Source organism: Populus alba, chromosome 11 (assembly GCF_005239225.2).
Source record: "Populus alba chromosome 11, ASM523922v2, whole genome shotgun sequence".
In the NCBI taxonomy this organism is placed as follows: domain Eukaryota; kingdom Viridiplantae; phylum Streptophyta; class Magnoliopsida; order Malpighiales; family Salicaceae; genus Populus; species Populus alba.
Window position 1 is genome coordinate 22138748 of NC_133294.1, and position 22542 is coordinate 22161289.

General features: G+C 33.0%; 3 protein-coding genes across 6 annotated transcripts; 2 read left to right on the top strand and 1 right to left on the bottom strand.

The window, feature by feature from the left end:
* Nucleotides 1–2980: 2980 nt before the first annotated feature.
* LOC118040787 (probable ribose-5-phosphate isomerase 4, chloroplastic) lies at nucleotides 2981–6896 on the top strand. 3 transcript variants are annotated; one of them, XR_004686196.2, is made up of 9 exons: nucleotides 2981–3262; nucleotides 3629–3756; nucleotides 4171–4240; nucleotides 4757–4861; nucleotides 5035–5130; nucleotides 5220–5276; nucleotides 5784–5901; nucleotides 5997–6202; nucleotides 6555–6896. XR_004686196.2 is itself a non-coding variant. In XM_035047813.2 (9 exons), exons 1-9 carry the CDS (start codon nucleotides 3101–3103, stop codon nucleotides 6637–6639), a joined length of 888 nt encoding a protein of 295 aa, XP_034903704.1. In that variant the 5' UTR covers nucleotides 2985–3100; the 3' UTR covers nucleotides 6640–6896. The 3 variants fall into 3 exon arrangements, 2 of the variants coding, with proteins under 2 accessions (XP_034903705.1, XP_034903704.1); XM_035047813.2 differs by having other exon boundaries at nucleotides 2985–3262; nucleotides 5997–6063; XM_035047814.2 differs by lacking the exon at nucleotides 5997–6202 and having other exon boundaries at nucleotides 2982–3262.
* A 4985-nt stretch (nucleotides 6897–11881) lies between these two features.
* Nucleotides 11882–13838, top strand: LOC118040788 (beta-amyrin 28-monooxygenase). Its single transcript, XM_035047815.2, has 3 exons — nucleotides 11882–12973; nucleotides 13089–13276; nucleotides 13368–13838. The coding sequence occupies exons 1-3, from the start codon at nucleotides 12031–12033 to the stop codon at nucleotides 13686–13688; spliced, it is 1452 nt and encodes a 483-aa protein (XP_034903706.1). The 5' UTR covers nucleotides 11882–12030; the 3' UTR covers nucleotides 13689–13838.
* Nucleotides 13839–14182: 344 nt separating this feature from the next.
* LOC118040789 (uncharacterized) lies at nucleotides 14183–18262 on the bottom strand. 2 transcript variants are annotated; one of them, XM_035047816.2, is made up of 3 exons: nucleotides 18104–18262; nucleotides 16509–17457; nucleotides 14183–14673 (listed from the first exon to the last, which is right to left on the bottom strand). In XM_035047816.2, the coding sequence occupies exon 2, from the start codon at nucleotides 17368–17370 to the stop codon at nucleotides 16516–16518; it is 855 nt and encodes a 284-aa protein (XP_034903707.1). In that variant the 5' UTR covers nucleotides 17371–17457; nucleotides 18104–18262; the 3' UTR covers nucleotides 14183–14673; nucleotides 16509–16515. The 2 variants fall into 2 exon arrangements, with proteins under 2 accessions (XP_034903707.1, XP_034903708.1); XM_035047817.2 differs by having other exon boundaries at nucleotides 16509–17419; nucleotides 18104–18258.
* Nucleotides 18263–22542: the final 4280 nt, after the last annotated feature.

Genomic DNA, 22542 nt, shown 5'->3' on the forward strand with positions numbered 1-22542 from the left:
TTTTAACAAAAGAATATTGTTTTATATTTTAAAATTGTTTTAATATACTAATATTAAAAAAAATTAAAAAAAAAATTCAAATATTACCGAGCAAAAAACAGGAAGTAACCATTGACACTATACCAAAGAGTATTGATGATTGCATTGGAAAGCAACTAGTTAACTGGATCAACTTAATAATTGTTTATTAAATTATGTTGTGTTTTTTTTAGTTTTATAAAAAATAAATTCAAAGCTTGGTTTGATTAGAATCAACTCACCTATTAATTAATAACCTTTAGTGTACTGTTTGTTTTTTTATTTTAAAAATACTTTAAAAAAATTAAATTTTTATTTTATTTTTTTGTTTCAAATTAATATTTTTTTTCATGTTTTTAGATCATTTTGATGTACTAACATTAAAAATATTTTTTTAATATATTATTTTAACATATTTTTATATAAAAAATATTTTAAAAAATAATTGCAACGAAACTCCCATTAAATTATAAACATAGTTAATCCTCAAATCAAGTCTTGTAAATAGAGTCTTGTAACTATAGGTTAAACAACAACTCTTAAGGTAAATTTTAAACTACATAAGAAAAAAATAATAATAATGTGAAGTCATAAGGGTTGCAATACAATTTACCCTAAAATATCTTAAAATAATATAAAATTATCTCGTAATATATTTATTCTATACGTATTGCACACAACATGGGACAATGCACAGAATATTTTGCATATGATAATAAATAATCAATGTGAAAGAATGAGAGATGCTCTATGGGGTGTGTGTGGGGGTGGCAGGCAGTGCAATGAGCACCGAAGCTGAAGGTGACGGTGGTGCACATGTGAAAGTGGAAAACATGGGGGATTTTGGCATCGTATTCTAACCTCCATTTCGGTGGAATCCTTCTTTATGAGGCCATGATTTTCTTGGTGTCGCCGAGGTGGTGGGTGGGGTGGGTCATCCGATCATGCCATCATCATCTTCAACTGTGTTGGAGACTATTTCTTTAAATATAGTCGTTAGGGTCCCTTCTGTGCTCAAAAGAACCCTTCCCACCATCATTAGCATCACTTTCTCTGTGATTCTCATCAATGGCCGCCTCCATGTGAGTTGATGAAGATGGGTCAGCTTGACCATGCCATGTCTTGTGTGATAAAACCAAAAGGAGAGAGAGCAGCTTCATCGCATCCTAAAATGTTTAGCTTTTATGCTTCTCTCAATCTCTTCTTCTTCGCTTTTCTCGTCTTAGTTCATGTCCCAATCAAGATTTCCTTTTTCTTCTGGATTTAAAGTATATTTTTCGCGTTGACATGATGCTTAAAGTAGCGTTTGATCACTCTTTTACTTTTTAAAGAAACGAAAATAATGACGGTAGAGAAGAGAAAACAGGCTCCTCGAAAAGTTGTTTCATATACTTAATTTATTTTATTTTTTTGTCTTTGTTATATACCATTAAAAAAAAAAATCTAATTCATTATGCATGTATTCTTTCCATCTGATTTCTTCCGAAAACACTAACTAAACACAAATTAATAGATTCAATTGAATCATAATATTAAAATTGGGATGTTTAATTAGTTAGGTTCTAGATTTATTTTCTATAAATCACCAATTTGAGTTTCATAAATTTGAGAATTACTAGAAATTGATATGATTGTTAACTTTAAAACCCGTAAGATTAGTTGAGAAACACGCAAGCTAACCTAATATTCATATTAATTATAAAAAATTAAGATGTTCAATTATCTTCGGTCTCAGAATTAGTCGGATTTTAAGTTTGTTTTTTAAATATCGCTAGTTTAAATTATATAAACCTTAAAATTATTATAAACTTATATAATTGTTAATTTTAAATTTTATGGGATTAGTTAAACAACGCATAGACTAGTTTTGATACTGACATTAATAAAAGAAATTGGGATGTCCAACTATCTTCGGCCGTCAAATTTGTCCCTTGTAAAACACTTGATAAAGAAGATTTTTGCTGTGTTCATCATTATTATTTGATCTTGTTTGTTCTATTCATGTTAAAGGGATTAAAAAGAGTAATAATTAGAATGTATTTCTGAATAGAATGTCCTTTTCTATAGTTTATTAATCACGAGTAAAAGCCCTGTGCCCTAGCCGTTGGACCTACTAACTTTGTGATTCGTGAATCCATAATGAGATCGGTGGAGATTGAGAATAACTCCTTAGAGATTTTTTGTTGGAAGTTTGATGATTCTTTTCTGTAATTCTTATATTTCAGCTGTTGATTTAATAATAAATTTAAGTATGCTATGAATATAATTTCAAGTTAATTTTTAATATATCAAAAATAGATTTTAATATTATAAATGCATACTTTATATCATGAGAAATATTAAAGGGAATTGTAGTTTTGCACACCCCCCTTTTCATAGAAGAATTTTGTTATTTTTTATATTAATTTTGATTTTTTATTACTTGAATTTTTTAACAATAAATTAAAGATTAGTATTGCAAAATTTGGCATTAATTGACATCAAATAACTAAGGCTATGTTTGTTTTTGTGGTTTAATCGTGTTTTTAAAAAATATAATTTTTTTATTTTAATTTTTATGTTTTGTTATTGTTTTGAATAAAGTTTTAAAAATATAAAAATATTTTTAAATAAAAATTACTTTAAAAAATATTCTCAACACACTCTAAGGTAACTCTAAATAGGGAATAAGAAAGCGCAAGAAAACAAGTTGGAGGAGTTAACAGTGCATGAGAGTTGAGAAGATGGAAAACGTGATTTTAAAGAACTAAATTGAAAATAAAAAATGTACAGTGACCGAAGTGCAAAATAATAAAAATCTCAAGGACTAAGAGTGAAAGAATTGGCGATGAACATGTCTGTTTTATTTGTTAATGTTAATTCCTTGGACTTGGGCTCCGCTGTTATTTGCAACGGAGAGATTTATTACATTGGGCCAGATAGAACAAGGCTATCCTGTAAAGTGATACCATGGCTTTGGGCTCTGAAACACCTCTCTCTTGGGGTGTCAATGGCAGTCTTTTTATGAAATCTGGTAGTTGTTTGATGTTTACCAGAAAACAGGAACGGATAAGAGAGGAGGGAAAACAACAGTCACTCAAGAATGGCATCACTAGCAACATCAACACTCGTGTACTCTACTCCTGTTAGAATCAAAACTAGTTCAAAGCCAAGGTCAAGTTCAAGAACTTGCAAGAAAACAGTCCCTTTCCTTGTTACTAGAGCAGACAGTTCTTCTCCTCTCCTCCATGCAGCTAAGCACACCGTATGATTATCATCCCTACTCATTTTTTTCCCTTCGAGAAGCATGGAAGTTTGCCGAAAAAGCTATACTCATTATGTTCTTTTCTTCATCACTGAATGTATGTGTTCAATACCAAGAAATTAGTTTCTGTTCTAGCTTGGACCTGGGATTGCATTTCTTATACGTTTCTTGATCTCAAGTGTGGATTTCTTGAAATTGGTTTGATTGGGATTTGTGTTAGGACACTTGGGTTACAATCTAGAGTCTAAGAATCAAAAAGAGACCAAGAAAAGAATTGACAATTCACCTGCAATGTTTATGATTTTCCATGCAAATGTTATCTGTGGTGAATTTACAGGCAAATTCGTTGCCATGTTCATTTTCCAGGTTGATAAACACATACAAAGTGGCATGGTTGTTGGTTTAGGGTCTGGACAGGCTTCTGGTATGGCTATACAGTATCTGGGTCGGCTACTCCGAACCGGGGCTTTAAAAGATATAGTTGGAGTACCCATGTGAGTTCATATTCCCAATTTCCTGACATTATCAATGATGGCATTGTCTTTTTCACCATTTAAATAGGTTTCTGTGCTGCTTGATGAATCTATATGATCGATTTTTTAATGTATACTCGAATATTAGAGAGCAGAGTTCAATTCCTCCCAACTTGTCCTAGTTTCGCCTTTTTTTTTCTTTTCAAGAAAATTTATCATAACTCAATCTCATAGATAGATAGTATGCTATATATATATTCCCCTGCGGCATTGCCTCCAGTCTTTATTTGTGCTCGAGTCTCGTTATTGTAGATGATAGCACACTTAAACAGTTATACATCTGTTGTGTTCGGCTTTCACTATCTTTAAAACAATTTGCAGTAGTCCTATCAATTCTTTTGCTAGAATGTAGATCTTGCTTTCATTTGCTTCCAGGTCTGTAACAAGTGCAAGTGAAGCAGCAAAGGCTGGCATCCCATTGGACGTATACCAAGATAGTTCTCAAGTGCGATGAAGTTCTGATCATTTATCAAAAATTCCTTCTTATTGATATTTCTCTAGTTCAGTAGTAGTTTTATACATTTGCAAGTGAACATCACGAAATAAAAGCTAGCTAGCCTGGACAGAAAGATTTGAAAACTTTCTAGGATCAGATTAGGTTGTTTAGTCAGAAGTTGATATACATGAGAAGAAAATTTCTATTGAGAAGGAAGGAAGGAAAACAAATCCCTTTAAGAATTTGTACTCTGGTTATAGCAACGCTGTCAGTAGTTCGTCGAGTCAAGTGGCTGGTTATGATTAAAATCTATCTACACAGATGTGGTGACTTTGGTCTTGCCACGATTGCGTGGAGTCACTTGCTTAGCATGCCCCTACCTTTGGGTTAAAGGGTTCCTCATCCATCATGGGTGGGTAGATCAACAATTTGTAGTCGCTCTTTTGCCTTCCATAGTTTTGACTGTTCAGATATCAGAAATCTTGGACCTTAGTCTTGTGTCACTTTTAAGTTGCTGTTTTGTAGATTGATTTTGCATTTGATGATGCTGATATTATAGAAGAAGAAACACTTGTTGCAATCATTGGACGTCGGAGATCACACAGCGACGAGTCCATCATTCAAGAGAAGGTAAGTCTAGCTTTTGATACTCTAGGCATCTGATGGTAAGTTTTCTAAACCATTGTGGATAAATCAATAATCAAATGCATCTACTGAGAAATTGTTCTGAATTGGTATCTCAAATTTGGTGTCTCAGTATCAAGTTCTGACTGGTTAGCTTCCCTCCTCCTTATCTCTTGCAGTCAATACTCAAAGCAGCCAATAAGCTTGTATTCATGATTACAGAAAACCAGTACATGGGAGGTCCTGAAGGTTCTATTCCAGTTTTGGTTCAAGCTGTAAGCCATGACGATTCTCATAGATGCGAAGCATCAACTGCTGCAACAGGAGATTGATGATCTTACTAACACTTGCATCTATATTTCAGCTCAACTGGATGGAAACTGCTGAAGAGATTGATGACCTGTTTTTAGGTGATGCAGAGGTATGAACTTCACAACATACAACTCAGTGCCACCAAGTTGATTACCTGTCAATTAATGGCTAAAAGATTAGAATAGTAGGCCATTTCTTCAAGTACCAGAAAATTTAACTTTCCATGTAAGAACCTGAATTAGGGAAGCATAATCGGAGATAATATCACCTGGACAATGAGCAGTGGTCTATACCATGGTAGAAAGCATGCATTCTATTTACTAATCTCAGTACCTTCTGATGTAATCTAATTAGAAATTTTGGTTCTCAATTATGTTCCTGCCTAAGGAGGATCGTTGCCGCAAACAGTTTTAGGCTATACCAAACAGGCTCTCTTAACTCTCAATGCTTTCTGATGAAATGATTTTTATTGAACCCTTCCTGGTTGAAACAACTGCTGATTTGAACAAACTAAATCATGCAATAAGGGTTCTTGAAACATGGAGTTGTGATTAGTTGCTTCATTGATACTCTAATTCCCAACTACCACCTTCCTCCTCTTGCTTGGCATTCAAAGGTATGGAGGAGATCATCGATAGGACAAGCTGGTCCAACAGGGGGCGATTTCCCTTTCATTACAAGAGAAGGTCACAACGTTCTTGATGTCATCTTCACATCTCCAATACAAAGCCTTGGTAGGTCTATAATCATGAGTTCTTCTCATTCTAATCTCTTTGTCCATGCATTAAGTTACTCTTTTCCTCGACCGCACACTAATCCTAATCTGCAGCTGAAGTAGCTGAAGGTCTTGATAAAGTTGATGGCGTTGTTGATCATGGAGTTATTTCCAAGTTCCCGTTAGTTCTCTTCTTGTCTCCTTCCAAACTCTTAACTTGCATACAAGGTTGTAACGACGCAGTTTAAAGCAAAATCATGCCAAATTTTTCACAGTAGTTCACCATGGAGGAGTGTATCTGTGTAATTAAACCCGGCCTGGTGAGTCGACTTGATAATCTGCTGACCCAGGCTAGGTTTCAAATTACACTGGATGAGAATTGACCTGGCATGCTCAGCTAATCCAATCAAACCCTGGTTTGACTTTTTTCCAAACCATTTTTGTTTTGACTTGAAAAAAAACCTTGAAACAACTTTTTGATTTGGTTCAGGTCAAACCAGATTAACACGCTTGGCATGTAATCTAGGCCTTGGTTAGAGTATGATAACTTTGGATTAGACTGCATCACATTTTTTTAACTTCTCATGTGCAAACTTTTACTCTTTTTTTGGGTTGCTTTCCTCGATCATGTGTTTTCAGCTGATAACTATGAGACTTATTGTCTTGTTGCAGATGCGCTGCTGTGATTGCTGCTGAAAGTGGAGGTCTGAACATTGTTGATAGATTGTCTCCTAGTGTGGGCTATGATTCTTCTTGAGTCTTTTCTGTACAGGAAATTGAGCAAAGAAAAAAAAATGAAGTGAAATTTAGACATCCTGTTTTTGGACCAAGGTCTCACGTGTGCCACAAGATTCTTCTTTTGTTTTAAAGCCAGTTTTTAGGATACTATGAATTTAATTATGACCCAAGACTTATCAGTAATAGTTATTGTAACCGGGTTTGTTGGGTCAACTTGTGCGCCAGCAAGCTTAACATATATTTATTATAAGCAAGTTTTGAATAATTTTTTAATAACTCAGAAGATGTTTTGGATAAATAAAAATCTTTAGAATTAAAATTGTCGGGCCTCATCCGAATTAAGTACGATAAAAAAATTTATTTTTAAAAAATAACTTATTTTATTTAATTGCATCAACATTATTGATAAATATTATTGTTTCTTGGGTTAGACTTGATTTGTTTATCCGAATATTTAGAAAAATTACTAAAAAAAATTACTTCCTTTTGTTTTACATGTAAACATAAAAGAATATAATTCATATTGAGATGTAAGTTTTTTATTTTAAAAATAATAGGTTTTTTGTCATATTTTTTTATTTTCTAAATTAATTTGATAAAATTTATAAAAATATTTATATTATAAAATATTTTTTTTATTCTAGCAATCAAAGGGATGAATTCTCAAGTAAATTTCCTAAGAATCTACAAATATAATTCTTTTATTTTAAAAAATACTGTTACAGGTTGACTTTAACTTCCATCAACCACATGGCTAGTCACGGAGAGAAACCAAGTGTGCTTGGGAATATAATTATTATTGTTTTTTAAAATATTTTTTATTTAAAAAATATATTACTAATTTTTTTTTAATTATTTTTTAAATCAGTATATCAAAATAATTTAAAAAAATCAAAAATATATTAATTTAAAATAAAAAATAATTTTTTTATTTTTTAAAATACATTACCAAACACATTCTAAATATATATTGTAGAAGGTGGAAATGGACCCACCAGCTTGAATATTTAGTGCATATTGTACAAGAAAACAATGTCTCCCGCTACAACTTAACATGGGACTTAAGAGAGGGACTAAACATATTTTGTGGAAGGTGCATACGGACCCACCCACTTGAATTTTTAGTGCATATTGTTCAAGAAAACAATGTGTTCATTAAATTGACTAATTCACACCTACTCTCATAATTAAATTATTATATATATTATAAACTTCCTAATTTTAAGGAATCGGTCTAATAATTAAAAAGGTAAGCTTAGTTTTTTAAGAAATTTAATGCCATCATTCTAAGAATTTATTAATTTTTTTTTAATACATCAAGTTTTGGGTAACATTTGTTATTATAGCGACAGTTGTTTTTTATACTGCTTTTTAAATTTATTTTTAATGTCAAAATAATTTTAAAATATAAAATAATTAATTTTAAATTTAGTGAAATACTATTTCAATCACATTTTCAAATGATTTCTTTATAAATATATTATATGGAAGGTGCATATAGACCCACCCACTCGAATTTTTAGTGCATATTGTCCAAGAAAACAATGTGTTCATCAAATTGACTAATTCACACCTACTCTCATAATTAAATTATTATTATATATTATAAAACTTCCTAATTTCAAGGAATCGGTTTAATAATTAAGAAGGTATGCTTAGTTTTTTAAGAAATTTAAGGCCATCATTCTGAAGAATTTTTTTTTTAATACATCAAGTTTTGGGTAGCATTTGTTATTATAGCAACAGTTTTTTTTATAGTGCTTTTTAAATTTATTTTTAATATCAAAATAAATTTAAAATGTAAAATAATTAATTTTAAATTTAATGAAATACTATTTCAATAGCGTTGTCAAATGATATTTTACATGGAAGGTGCATGTGGACCCATCCACTTGAATTTTTACTGCATATTGTCCAAGAAAACAATGTGTTCATCAAATTGACTAATTCACACCTACTCTCATAATTAAATTATTATTTTATATTATAAACTTCCTAATTTCAAGGAATCCATCTAATAATTAAGAAGATTTACTTAGTTTTTTAAGAAATTTAAGGTCATCATTCTGAAGAATTTATTAAATTTTTTTTAATACATCAAGTTTTGGGTAGCACATGTTATTACAATAATGGTTGTGTTTTCAAAGGGCCTTTTAAATTTATTTTTGATATTAAAACAATTTAAAAATATAAAATAATTAATTTTAAATTTAAATTTTAGTGAAACGCTACTCGAATCGCATAAGATTGCAAATATGCTGAATCAGGGAGGCATGGCCCCCAATGTTTTAGAAAGTGAAATTTCATCCCTATATTTAAGGTTTCATTCAATTATATTCCTGTTAAAAGTTTACTCATTACACTTTGGCCCTATTTTTTTCACTTTGTTTTTATTTTAACCTTTGCTTGTTTCTCACATTGGCCCCTCCGATCATTTCACTACACCTCCGTCGCTGTTTTGAATCATTAATTTATTTTTATGGGGGAAAAAACAATATTTCAAACAAGTATTCTAATTCAAAGAAAGTGAATTGGAAATCACTCAGCATTTTAAATGTTTCCAGTTCTTCTTGTGGTTCAAAAAAAGAAAGAAAAGAAATGGAAATAACTCCACTGCCTGTTTGCACAAGACATACATATAGCTTTATCAATAGAATACAGAGAGAGGTTGCCGGCTCCGGTCACAAGTTGTGTGAATTAGCTCGGTTTAATTAAGATTAATAATATAATTTAAAAATTTTAAATAAAAATTAAACTAAATTTTAACCGGGTTAATTAGATCATGAGTCAACTCACCAAATTGATAATATATAATAAAATCAACGAATTGATAAGATTGATGAGTCACTAAATTAATTCATCAAGCCGAGTGAGATTTAATAACACTATATATAAATAATTCAAGTATTTGTAAATTTGCAATAAAAAAAGATTGGCAAGATTTATGTATTTATTTATTAGATGCAAGGATGCTTGAAACCGTGTCTTGTAGAAAAGAAAAGTTGTCATTTTAGCTATAAATAATTATAATTTAGGTGTTAAGTGAAAAAAAAATAGTGTATATATATATATATATATATATAGAATTTTTTATTTTTTAGTTTTTTACCTAAACATGTTGTTATGATAAAAATAACTAACTCAACTAATTTTTGATCTGGGTTTTAAAATCCTGGAACTATATTTGCATCGGAGTTTCATTAAAACTTAATTATTTTATTAAAAAATTATTTTAATATGTTAATATGAAAAATAATTTTTTAAAAAGATATATTATAAAATAATTACTATTAAACTCTTGAACACCGCCGACAAATCTTATAATTATGGTTAGAAAGAATGTGAAAATCTTATAATTAAGGGTATAAACAACGTGAATGTCGTGCAAGAATATAAATCGGTATAAATATTCATCAGCCCTCCTTTTCAACGAGAAGTACTAATCGTGAAACATTAAAGGAGTTTGAGGGGACAACACCTAAGACTTTAGATAAGATACTCCTGCAACTGGATCCCTTGTTAGATTTTGTCTGCACCCTCTTTTTTCTTTTCTTTTTTTCCCCTCTTCTTTTTGGAATGCTTATTATTTCTGGTTAATTAAAATATTAAGTCATAGAACATAAGATAAATAAGATAAAGGAGATGGAGTACATGTATTTCAAGTTAGAATTTTGCCCTACTTTATCTCATAAAAGAAAAATAAAAGGAAAATGAGAGAAAGATATAAATGATATGAATAAAAAAATAAAACAATGTTTGATTGAAAAAAAAAAAAAAAGATGTAAAATAAATATGTTTCTAGATAATTTTGGAATAAATTTTTTTAAAGAATCCTCCTTTCCTATGTTTTTCCCTTGCATAAACTAGAGTTAGGAACCTTGTCTTCCTCTCTATTTTTGTTGACTCCATAAAAGAGTCTCCTAATAGAGAAAACAATTTATTTTCTTCATCAATTAGACATGGGATTAAGAACACTTTGCCCTTTTCTTTTAATTTCTATATCCGACCTCTTTTTTTTGTTTTTTTCTTGTGTTTCACGTGCTATTTAATAAGTTTAAAATTATATTTTGGGATTATTTGTCTTCATGTTCATATTGCTTAGGCATTTTATGTTCTTTTCTCCCCCCCCCCTCTGGAAAGGGTTTGAGCTATGATCTTAGGTTTAATTCTTAGTTAAGTTTACATAGTAGATAGATTATCCAAAGTTGAAGATTCAAAATCTTTTCACATGAACTGGTTTTTTAGATCTCTTTCACACTGGTTTCAAAATTAATACCTCAGCATGCTGATGTTAGCCTAGTACATTTCTCCAAAAAAAATTTGTAGATTCGTAGTGATTATTTTATGATATTAAGTTTTGATTGCAAGAAGAAAAATGGAGAAAAGAATAATCACTCATATGAATTCCCAAAAAAAAAAAAAAAGAGAGAGGAAAGTACATGATTTGGCTATAGGTTTTAGTTTGTCCAAAGTATTTCCCAACGCAAAAGAGCATGATAAAAAGCCTTAGAATCTAATGTTGAAGAATATGTGCATGATTAAAAAAAAATAAAAAGCATAGTATTGATACCTATATATTGGGTTTAGAATATTCTTCGATTCTACATGATGAAATCCCAAGTGTTCAAAACCTTGTTAAAATTAGGATTATTAAATCTAATTTTTAACATATGATCATTAACATCATGATGAGTTAATGTTTTTTGTTTTTTTTGTATTTTAGAATGTAATTAACCAGAATATTAATAAATCAATTATGATAAATTGGATGATAAGCAAATTGTTCTTGCTGGACATAAATTAGGCAATGAGAAGGATGATCAAAACTATAATTTTTTAAATAAAGTTGTTATTTTTTTTTATTAACGTTAGTATCCGAGTTAGTTTGCGTTCACTTCGACTAATCTCACAAGCCCTGAAATTAATGACTATATAAGCCTCTAGTGATCTTAAAAAGACTCGAACTTATGATTATTAAGAAATAAATTTAAAATTTGATTAGTTGAATTACCTTTTAGAATTAAAGTTGTTATTTTTATGATGTCTAGTTGCATGTATTGCATGCTTCTTAATTATACAGTGATAATAAAATGAAAATTATGGAATTAAATAAATAGGTTAGGTCTCGAGTTTGGTATTAAATTAACTTTAATATGTTAGAACAACTCGGTTTAATAACTTTGCAACAAGTTTATTACTTTTGTCCGTTTTCTTATAGATTTCAGTTACTTCATCAGATTATGGTTCACATTTGACTACTAGATTATTGGCAGGCAGAAAAATGCGATTCTAGACTAGCACACCACTCATCTTTGCCTATATGAACCCACCATTACATCCTCAGCAACCTCAAATCTTCACAAGTTGCTCCCAAAACTACTGAACAGATTCTTTAGCATAAGAAACAGTCATGGAGGTAATATGTTTATTGTTGTCCATGGTTCTTCTGGTCCTAGCACTAGCTATTAGAATCTTTGCTTTCAAGCTCTCATCCCACAGTAGTGCCAAGAACCTGCCACCAGGGAGCTTAGGATGGCCTATCTTCGGCGAAACGCTTGATTTCTTGTTTGCTAAGCCTGAAAAGTTTGTTTCTGACAGGATGAAGAGGTACTCTTCTGATATCTTCAAGACTAAGATTCTTGGAGAGGAGACTGCTGTCATATGTGGCCCTGGTGGACACAAATTCCTCTTCTCCAATGAGCAGAAGCTTTTCACTGCCTTTCGAACTCATGCGATGCAGAAGATCTTTCGTTCCTACCAAGCTGCTGCTCCTGCTCAAATTCCACGCGAAGCTGAGTCGAAAATATTAAGGTCGCCAGGGTTCTTGAAGCCTGAGGCATTGGTCAGGTACTTGGGGAAAATGGACTCTATCACACAGCTGCATATGCAGACATATTGGGAAGGAAAAGATGAAGTCAAGGCCTTTGCTCTTGCTAAGACACTGACTCTGTCTCTTGCGTGTCGCTTTTTCTTGGGCTCGGATGATCCCGAACGTATAGCTAGGCTCGTCAGCAATTTTGATGATTTGACCTTGGGGATGCATTCCATTCCTTTAAATGTCTATGGAACAACTTTTTACAGGGCTAACAAGGCTGCAGCTGCAATCCGCAAGGAACTACGAGTAATAATCGATGAGAAAAGGGCTGGTATGTCCAAAGGAGCACAGGGGCAGGATATACTTTGCCATATGATCATGGCCACAGACCCTTCAGGCAAGCACATGGCAGAGGCTGAAATAGCTGACAAGATCATGGGCTTGCTAGTTGCAGGATATAGTACAGTGGCTACTGCCATGACTTTCTTTATGAAAAATGTTGGAGAGAGGCCTGACATTTATGCTAAGATCCTAGCTGGTAAAGAAATCATTCTCTCCTGTTCTTGATGATTTTGAGTATCAACACAAACACACACGCATATGACTTTCATGTTACTGATCTTATCAATGGCCTGTGTGTTCTTGAAATCCAGAGCAAATAGAGGTTGCAGCAGATAAAAAGGCTGGGGAGCTGCTAGATTGGGATGACATTCAGAAGATGAAATACTCATGGAATGTGATGTATGAAGTGATGAGGCTCACACCCCCACTCCAGGGAACTTTCAGAGAGGCCCTCACCGACTTTACTTATGCAGGATACACCATTCCAAAGGGATGGAAAGTAAGTGATAGTTTTTTTCAAGTCCATAATTGTCTGCACTGCTTTACACATCATGCTTTCCACTAACTCTTGATTTGCTCTCCATTTGCAGATATACTGGACTGTTAGCACAACAAACAAGGATCCACAGTACTTCCCGGATCCTGAGAAATTTGACCCGTCGAGATACGACGATGGAAAGGTTTTTCCTCCGTTCACATTTGTGCCTTTCGGAGGTGGTCCCAGAATGTGCCCCGGAAAAGAGTATGCTCGACTAGCTATTCTGACTTTTGTTCACAACGTGGTGAAGAGGTTCAGGTGGGAGGTAGCGTTTCCTGCCGAGAAGATCGCTGGTGACATGATGCCGACCCCTGAAAAGGGACTTCCAATTCGCCTTCAGTCACGCCCAGCCGAAAGGCCGGCTTCCTTTTAACCATCACCTTTCTCTACTGTCAAGATTGTAGCTTTCCACCCACTGGCCATGTCACCTTCTTAGCTTCTCGCAAGTCGCAAGACCCGGACTGCAGGGCCCTTTATAAATTATTTTATAGAGGTTGTTTGAAAGTTTGATAACTGTTGTTTTCATAGTGTTTTTTATTTATAAATATATTAAAATATTTGTTTACTTTTAAAACTTATATAAAACTTAAGAAATTATTTTTTATTCTCAAATAAAAAACCCTAAAAACTGTCATTTTACTAAAAAACAAAAGACGAGTTTTTCTATAGACCTTATTGAGCTATACCCAAAGTCAGACTTTATTGTATGTGTACAAAATTTTCCTTGTACAGCTTCATGTGCGCATCGAACAGAGGTCCTGTTAACTTCATGATTCCAACGTAAAACGAGAATAGAATTGCTTGAAAAAGGTTGCCGGATTCTAAGATCTCTACAATTGAAAAGATGAAAAAGGTCGAGGAAAAACATACAGCGAGTGCCCGAAAAATTTAATAGCACAGAGACACCACCAAACATCCAGATATATCATCACTTCAAGTCTCAATTTACTCTAGGCAAGAAATTGTCAATGCCACATTTCCACAGCATCTTTTTTTCATTGGACATCAGGCGATCAGCTTCATGTAGCTTGAGCACATGCATCATGCACCCAAAATCGCAAACACTATATGATGACTAATTTAGTTGAAGACCTGCACTGCCCCAAGATTGTTTCGTCTAATGATCAGATTTGCTAATATAACTTTTCCTCTTGGTAGTGGATGCTCTGCTAGAATAACATATTGTGATATAACATCGCCCAGATCCTACACTAGAATATAAGAGAGATACACAGTAGTTGAAGTCACTTGCAAAGTTGAAATGAGTTCAGACAAAATCAACAAGAAACCTTCACGACAGCACTTGAAATAACCTTCTTCTACAAATTCCATCTGAAAACGTTCAAGGCACAAACGACCTGCAAAAGAAAGATGATCAAAGTGAGCTTTCCAGGACAAGCTTGGAGTACAGTGCAACTGGAATGCAATCTAACAATTGAGATATGTTGACAGCATTATAACGTTTTTAGCATCTGATTTATATCTCCAAATAAATCTGCCTAGAGTTGGTTAACAAGCAAGTCTTTGGTAATATTAAAAGTCGTGTCAAATCTAAAAAAAGTCGGAAAAAAATATACAAATCTTTTAATAAATGCAAGCAAAACAAGCAGATTTAAATATTAAATGGGTGCATAATATAGCCACATAAAAAGCTTTAATGAGCTAAGAATGTTACTCGCTCAGCAGTGAAATCTGAGGGTAGTCAATGAATAAAATCACAAACAGAAGCAGATAAAAAATGCTATCTTTTAGCACCGAGACTGAATAGGAAAAACATTGAACACTAGAATTAGTTTTAGCCACGTTTGTGTTTCCTAAAATACTTAGTGAACCCAAATATGACATGCGGGGTACCTACTAAAATGACATTGCACTTAGTGGCAGCTACAAAGTGGATTATGACTAAATGGCACCACCACACAATGTGATATGGGCCAGTGTCAATGGGGTCAAATGTTCCCTTGTCAGTACACTCCATATTCCACAGGAACAATGATGACGGGGAGCATTATGTATTCCCACCATCTCTAACGATATAGACATAAATTAAGAATCTAATACATCTGTACATATAAGTGCACTTTCATTTGAAAGCCTAACAGACAACCACTTTAAACTCATAGTTCAGCAGCATAACTAACAAATAAAAGGCTTTAGTGCCTATTTGGGGATGCAGTTCAACATGATTTTCATGAAAATTTGAAAAAAAAAATTGGCTTCAATTTAAAAAAAATAATAATATGTTTTTGAATCGTTTTGATGTGCTGATGTCAAATATGAATTTTAAAAAATAAAAATAAAAATATTATTTTAATACATTTCTTAGCGAAAAACACTTTAAAAAACAACCATTACCATACTCTCAAACAGCCCCCTTAGTAAAAGAACCACATTCTACTTGGTTAAAAAGCATATGCCAAGCTCATAACTATCCAGATCAAACATCAAGTTGGTGAATATGCAGACACTTGGAATAACAAATCCGGTAATAAATCAATTGATAACAAAAAATTCCTAACATTGCACAAAACACATTAGGGGTGAAAAATTAGAATGCATGGTCACAATTCAAATAACTGTTTACTCATCAACTAAAAAGAAGTAAGCAACTGCTCAGATAGTTTGGGAACTACAGTTACTATAAGAGCAACAAGCTCAGTCTTTCAGAATTCCTCCCAAACCAAGATCTGAGACCAAGACCTAAACTTCAGCAGCATGGCAAACTGAAATAGGATCATAACTAAAAACATTTATAGCTAGCTAGCTTCCTCATACATGCATTTTTTTTTTTTTTTTTTTTTTTGCTTGCCACAGCTAAATTCAAGTTTCAAAATTAATTACATATCCAAATGATCAATGCACATCAGAATAGAAACACTAAAAATCTATGACTAAGTTTATGTTTTAAAAAATTCTGTTTTCATTGAAACTATAAACCCAAATCCTGTCACCCAATTAGTAACATATTTCAATACAAAACAATCAAAATATCTGAAGATAGATGATACCAGTTATTGAACATATTATTAAATGGCAGAAATAGAAAACACAAGTTGCTGATAAATAAATCCATTCCATCAATGTAATTAAACAAGCTCAATCCTATTAACATCGTGTAAATCTCCAGGTCTAAGAGATTGAAAAGTAAGTAGACATTCAAAATCCATTAATCAAACATCAAAAGGAGGCATACCTAATCACTATTGCTGCTGATTCTGCTGCTGTTGGGAATTGGGAGGAGGTGGCATACCCGGACGAGGGGGTCCAAAAACAGGAACATGACCACCAGGTGGAAGTGGCATCCCAGGACGGGGTGGAGGTGGTGCTGGCATTCCAGGTCTTGGTGGAGCAGGTGGTCCTCTCATCATTTGTGGCTGTGGTGGCCCTCCCATTGGTCTCTGGGCAAACTGTGGTGGCATCGGGAAACCCTGTGGGGGCCTAGCAGCAAATTGAGGTGGACCTGGTGGAGGGGGACCCCGGCCCATTGGTGGACCCTGGCCAGGATATGGCATAGGAGGCATCTGACCAGGTGGCCGGACAATAGGTGCACCACCAGTTGGCAGACCACTTGCTGCAGGGTAGGACATGGGTGGAGCAGAAAGTTGAGGACGAGAGAGTTGTGGCTGCATCATGCCAGGGGAAGGCCCACCAACACCACGGACAGGACCTGCTAGGCCAGGCTGCGCCTGAACAAGAGGAGCAGTAGGAATTCCACGGCCAGCAGCACGACCAAGACCGGGACCAGCAACAGCTGCAGCAGAGACAGCCTTGGCACGAGACTCTTCAGGAGGAGGAGGGCCCTCAACAGTCATAGAGATGACCTCTTCGCCACGAAGGAGAACAAGGCCAAGAGTACGGCGGTCCTCACGCTCCTCATTATTCTTCTTGCCCTTCGCTGGTGGGAGCTTACGGAACTCCTCACAATCACCAAGTACAAGGTTCATATGGCGATCAAAGGCCATGAATTTCCCTACCAGCTGCCGGCCATCTTGGATGGTCACACGCATCCGATAGTTGATATATTGGAGCATCTTCGAACTCTTTGACATCGACATTTTTGCAATCTACAGTTTCTTCAGCAAACTCTCTTTATATATCCAAATACTGCTTGCATTAGTTTAAAAAGCATCAACAGTTCTGGTCTGAACACAAATCACAAAATCCAAAAGTAAGATCTTTAAAAGCCACCTCCAAACACAACCATATTGCATCAAGAACAAGATAAGACCAGAGAAGCAAAAGAAACCCTGTTTCAGTTTTACAGAGATTCATTTACTGAAACAGCACACCTATCATTCTTAGCTAAATACAAAAATCCAGAAAATTAGTTAATTAATTTGACACGATAGTACTGCTATTATTTCATTTTTCTTAACGAAAACCCGTCCTTTTGTCTCTTTAAACATTTAATTACTTAACACATTGGAAAACAAAAAAAAAGTTTCTCATATTACTTATCCTACTCTTAGATTCCAAAATTCAAGCACCAAAAATATAAAAATTCACTACAACTACCATTCCAATCTACCCATCATCCAAAAAACGAAAAACACATCAAATAAAACAGAAAAAATAAACCTAAAAAACCCAGATTTCAGCAAAACCAAATCTGGGTTTCATTTTCCACTCATCCATTCCATAAAACAACAAAAACCCATCTCGTAAAACAAGAAATACGAACATAAAACCCCAAAAATAAGCTAAACAATGCACAAACAACAGGGTCTCGAAAATCGAAACTTCTGCTGAAAAATAATGTCAGAAAAAAAGCAAAAGAAAACGGCAAACCTGAAAAGTCTGGCTCTTTACAGGAGCCCTCTTGGAAGTTGTAAGCCTCTTTTTCAAGGTTTTGGTTTTCGGGTACTGAGAGATTGAATCTGTAAGAATTAGGGTTTACGTGAGTGAAGAGGGGGGCTTTTCGTTTTGGTTTGAAAGAGTGGGGGAGGGAGGGGGGAGATTAATGAGAACACGCACGCAGGGGTAAAATGGTCAAGTATAATAAAGAATGGATTCGGTGTAGTACAGGTATATTCTTTTAGAGTTGATAGCCGATTGATCTTATACACAATAGATTTCAGTATGGACGACAATTTAGCAGAACCGTCTATCTGAGCTCACTTTACTATATGATTTTTTTTAAAATAATTATTTTGCTTGATAATAAATGTTGAATAGGATATTATAATTATTATAAATAAAGTTAAAACATGTGATGTTTTTATTGTTTATAAAACTACTGTTCACTCTCTTATATTTTTACTCTTGATTAAAAGAATATAAATTTTGAAAATTTTTAATTTATTTCTCAAATGTTTTTTTGCACAATTAAATAAAATTAGAGCTCAATTGCATATATATATATATAATAGAGGGTTAAATTCAAAGAAAGATGACTAAAGTGAAGAATATATGTTATGGATTGAAAATTTTGATCATAAATTCACTTGAGCCCCTCATCTTTTTTAGTTATTAAGTGGCTGATCTTTTAAATTTTATAAACTTCAATTTTGATATCGCACTTCAATGTACTTATTTTTAGTTGTTTCTTAATTGAATAAGAGAGAGGAGGTTGTCAAAGTGTTTGTTTATAAGGAATCCAACCACCAAAACAGTTATTTTTTTATATCAAATAGTTTCATGTGATAAGAAGAGTTAAGATTATATATATTTTTTTTTATCTTGAAAACATCTAAAAAGTCATATATGAGTTTAGGAATTTTTTTTGTTTCGAGTGGATTTCAGGTTTTAGGGTAATTTTTATACTTTTCAAGGTCGTGGATTAGTTTAATAAGGTCTTTATGGTGTTTTCTAGATATTTTGAGTCTAGAATTGGTTGAAACGAGTTTTTAAATAAAAAAACAAAAGACCTTATTTTTAAGACCATCACAATGGCTGAATTCAAGGGATGAACAAATGACACGTCGTTTGTTGATTCAGGCAATGTGTCATTTTTTTTCTAATGCATGGGGCATACGATATCTTGCCCGTCCCATTAAATTTCAAAAATATATGTATAGGCCTGCGCGCAGGGCATTGCTTGATTGGGTCTAGCCTTCCAGGCCCAATAACACCTAGCCTGATTCTTTAAATTTTTTTTTTAAATAATGCATTAGTTGATGTCTTTTTCAAATAAATTTTGGATCTCTGTTTTAATTAGTTTGTGATAATTTTTTAATAGTATTGTTTATGTTTAGTTTTTGAAAGAGCTAGGTATGATTTATGAGATTTTTTTTCTTAATTTTATATAGATTAAATTTGTGTTTTTTTTAAAGTATTGGTTTTTTTTCATATATATATATGTGTAACCTTGTATTTTTTTTTATTTAATAAATTTTATGTGTGTGTCGGCCTCTATTATAAATTTTATAAGTTTTTCTATTACAATTTATTAATTTTGATAAAGAAATTCATTAAACACAACAAGATAAATTATCCGTGTTGCAAAGTTAAATAGTTTGATATTTATTTGTTAGTTGTTTTATAGCATTTTAGTATTCGGTTGGTATTTTATTTTGTGATTGTATATTTTTTTTTTTATCATCTAGTTAAATAAGAAATAGTTTTGGAAAAAAAAATTATAATCTCACTGAATTCAAAAACGCTTCAAATTAATTTTGCGTTAAAAAAAATAGAATTTGTTATTTTCTTCTTTACTTCAAATTAATTTTGTTTAAATATTTTTAAATTATTTTAATATGCTGATATCAAAAATAAATTTTTTAAAAATAAAAAAATATTATTTTAATGTATTTTCAAGTGAAAAATATTTTTAAAAATAACTGCTATTATAATACCAAATGGGCTATTAGCATGTGTATGATATATTGATAAATTTTATAATTGCCATTTAAGAAGATAGGAATAAGAAAAAATTAAAAATTATAATTTTTTTAACCAAAGTTTAAAAAGATGGTTTTTAGTAGAATTCCTTTAAAACTGTTGCGTCAAACCCTTTTAAATCGTAATATATCGCATCACCTATATAAACAAAAGGATCTTGAGCCTAAGAAATGCTGCAAAATCCATGGTATATATATGAGATCAGATTTTTTTTTTTTTTTTTTTATCAGCAGCTGTTGAAGGGATTTTCCTTATTCACTGGGTAAGTGTTCTATCTCATCATCCCTGTTGCCTGTAGCGATTCTCTCAGAATTAGACCTGCAGGCTGCAGCCCCAAGGATTCGTAAGGCCATGGTGGGTTTTTTCCTTCCTTCACTACACTCTTTGGGATCTAGAGCTAAACCTAGCCCCTCTCGCTCAGTCTCAAACCATTATTGCCTGTGCATTCCATTTCTTGATGCAGAGAGTAAGAGGGTAATTCAAAATGGATCGAGCAAACTCAAGTTTTGAAATTTAGTCTCTCGTTAGAGAGTTTTAGGTTTCTGTTTGAAATTTGATCGCCATTTGTCACATTCAGGATATTGAAATTAACATTGTCATGGAGCAATTATTCCTTAAACCCTCGGATCGGATGCTTCTGCTTCCTGCAAAAATATTAAAGCCTGATCTCATACAGGTTCGTAGGTATGGTTCATAAATCTTGTAGTTGAGCAAACCAGGAGACAAACATACTGGAGCAGACAGCAGTTTGACAGCAGATCTATAAATCTGTTCATAGTTTTTCATATCTAATGTTTTCTTAATTTACACATGCATTTTGACTCGATTTCTCTTATATATCTACTTACTGCTGTTAACATCGGAGAGTCGACTTGTTTTTTCAAGAATAACAAAGTTCAGACACCAAGTTCATATTCAAGCCCGCGTGTCTAGACCAAAATCACAGCCTGTGAAAAAACTATTTTTTAAGTGAAGAGTTGATTGATTGATATTCGATCTTTTGAAGTGAAAATTATTTGTCGTGTTATAGCTAGATATTTGGAACCAAAACCCCTATCCATTAATTGGTATTCTATATTTTGCAAAGAAATTAAGATGGCGCCATTGTTTTTATTCTAATTAGAGCACCAGTAATCATCAATATGCCCTGTGTGTTGATGCTAAGCAAGGCAAAAAAACCTAGCTGGTGACGAGTAGGAAACAAACCCTAGAGAGAAAGAATACATGGTGTAATTAGGAAACCCTGAAGGAAATGTAGCCCTGATTCTTTCTCCTTCTATATAAACATCTTATTCACCAAATCTTTCATTCAAAATATGTAGCGCGCCCTGCACCTTTCACAGTGTTTCCTTACTCAAAGAGAAGAGAAGTGGTGAAGAAGATGAAGATGATGACATGCAAAAGCTGTTTAAGTTTCTTTCATTCACGTTACCAGAAATTGAAAAGTTCAGGTTAGGGTTTCCTTCTAATTATTCCTCATTGAACTTTCATCTTTTCCAAATTAATAGCTTTTCTATGTTGACGAGGATGAATGGAGCAGAGCAAGAAGGCTTCCATTTCCATTTGAATTGATTTTCACTTGTCAAAGTGAAAATTTCTGGTTCATGCAGCGAGGCCTTGTCCTTCTCTTCAATCCCTCTACTAGAGTCTTCAACTTCCAATATTCTCGGGTTTTTGATATCCCATATTTGAGAGTTCTAGCTCAATTTCGCCATGGCTGTGGTTTGGTTATCATCAACCACAAGATGATTACAAGGTGAAGGTGACGAGATGTGTTTAATCAATCTTAATTCCGTCTTTAAAGAGATGATGGTCCGTGAAGGAGTACGGAGTGAAGGAAATTATTCCATTCAAATTCTTCTTTTATTTTTGAAGCTACACTTATAATTCGAATTCTTATTGAGCTAATTTCAATTTAAATTAATTTTAATATTAACTTGATTAAATTTAAATGATAAAGTAGGTTAATTAAATTCTACTAAACCTAATCCAAATATATATAGAGATAATTATTTTTTGTTTGGTTTAGTTTTTATAAACAAAAATAACTAAATTGGCAAACCAAACCGGTTTTTTTAAAAAAAGAACCGAGACCAGTTCAAACCGACCGGTTTGAGTTCAATTCGGTTTTTTAGAACAAAAACCGGTTTAAACCGACAGTTCTGATTTGGCTCGGTTTTTTCAATTTGACTTGGTTTTTTCCAATTTGGCTTATTTTTTTTGTTTGGGTTTGGTTTGATTTTTTCGGTTTCAGGCTTATCAAACTGAACTGAACCGGTCAGTTTTTTTTAAAATTCTAATCGGTTTAATCGGTTTTTTTTCACGGTTCAATTTTTTCAGTTATTTTTTTTTATTTTCTCTGTTTAATCAATTTTTCAGTGTTTTTC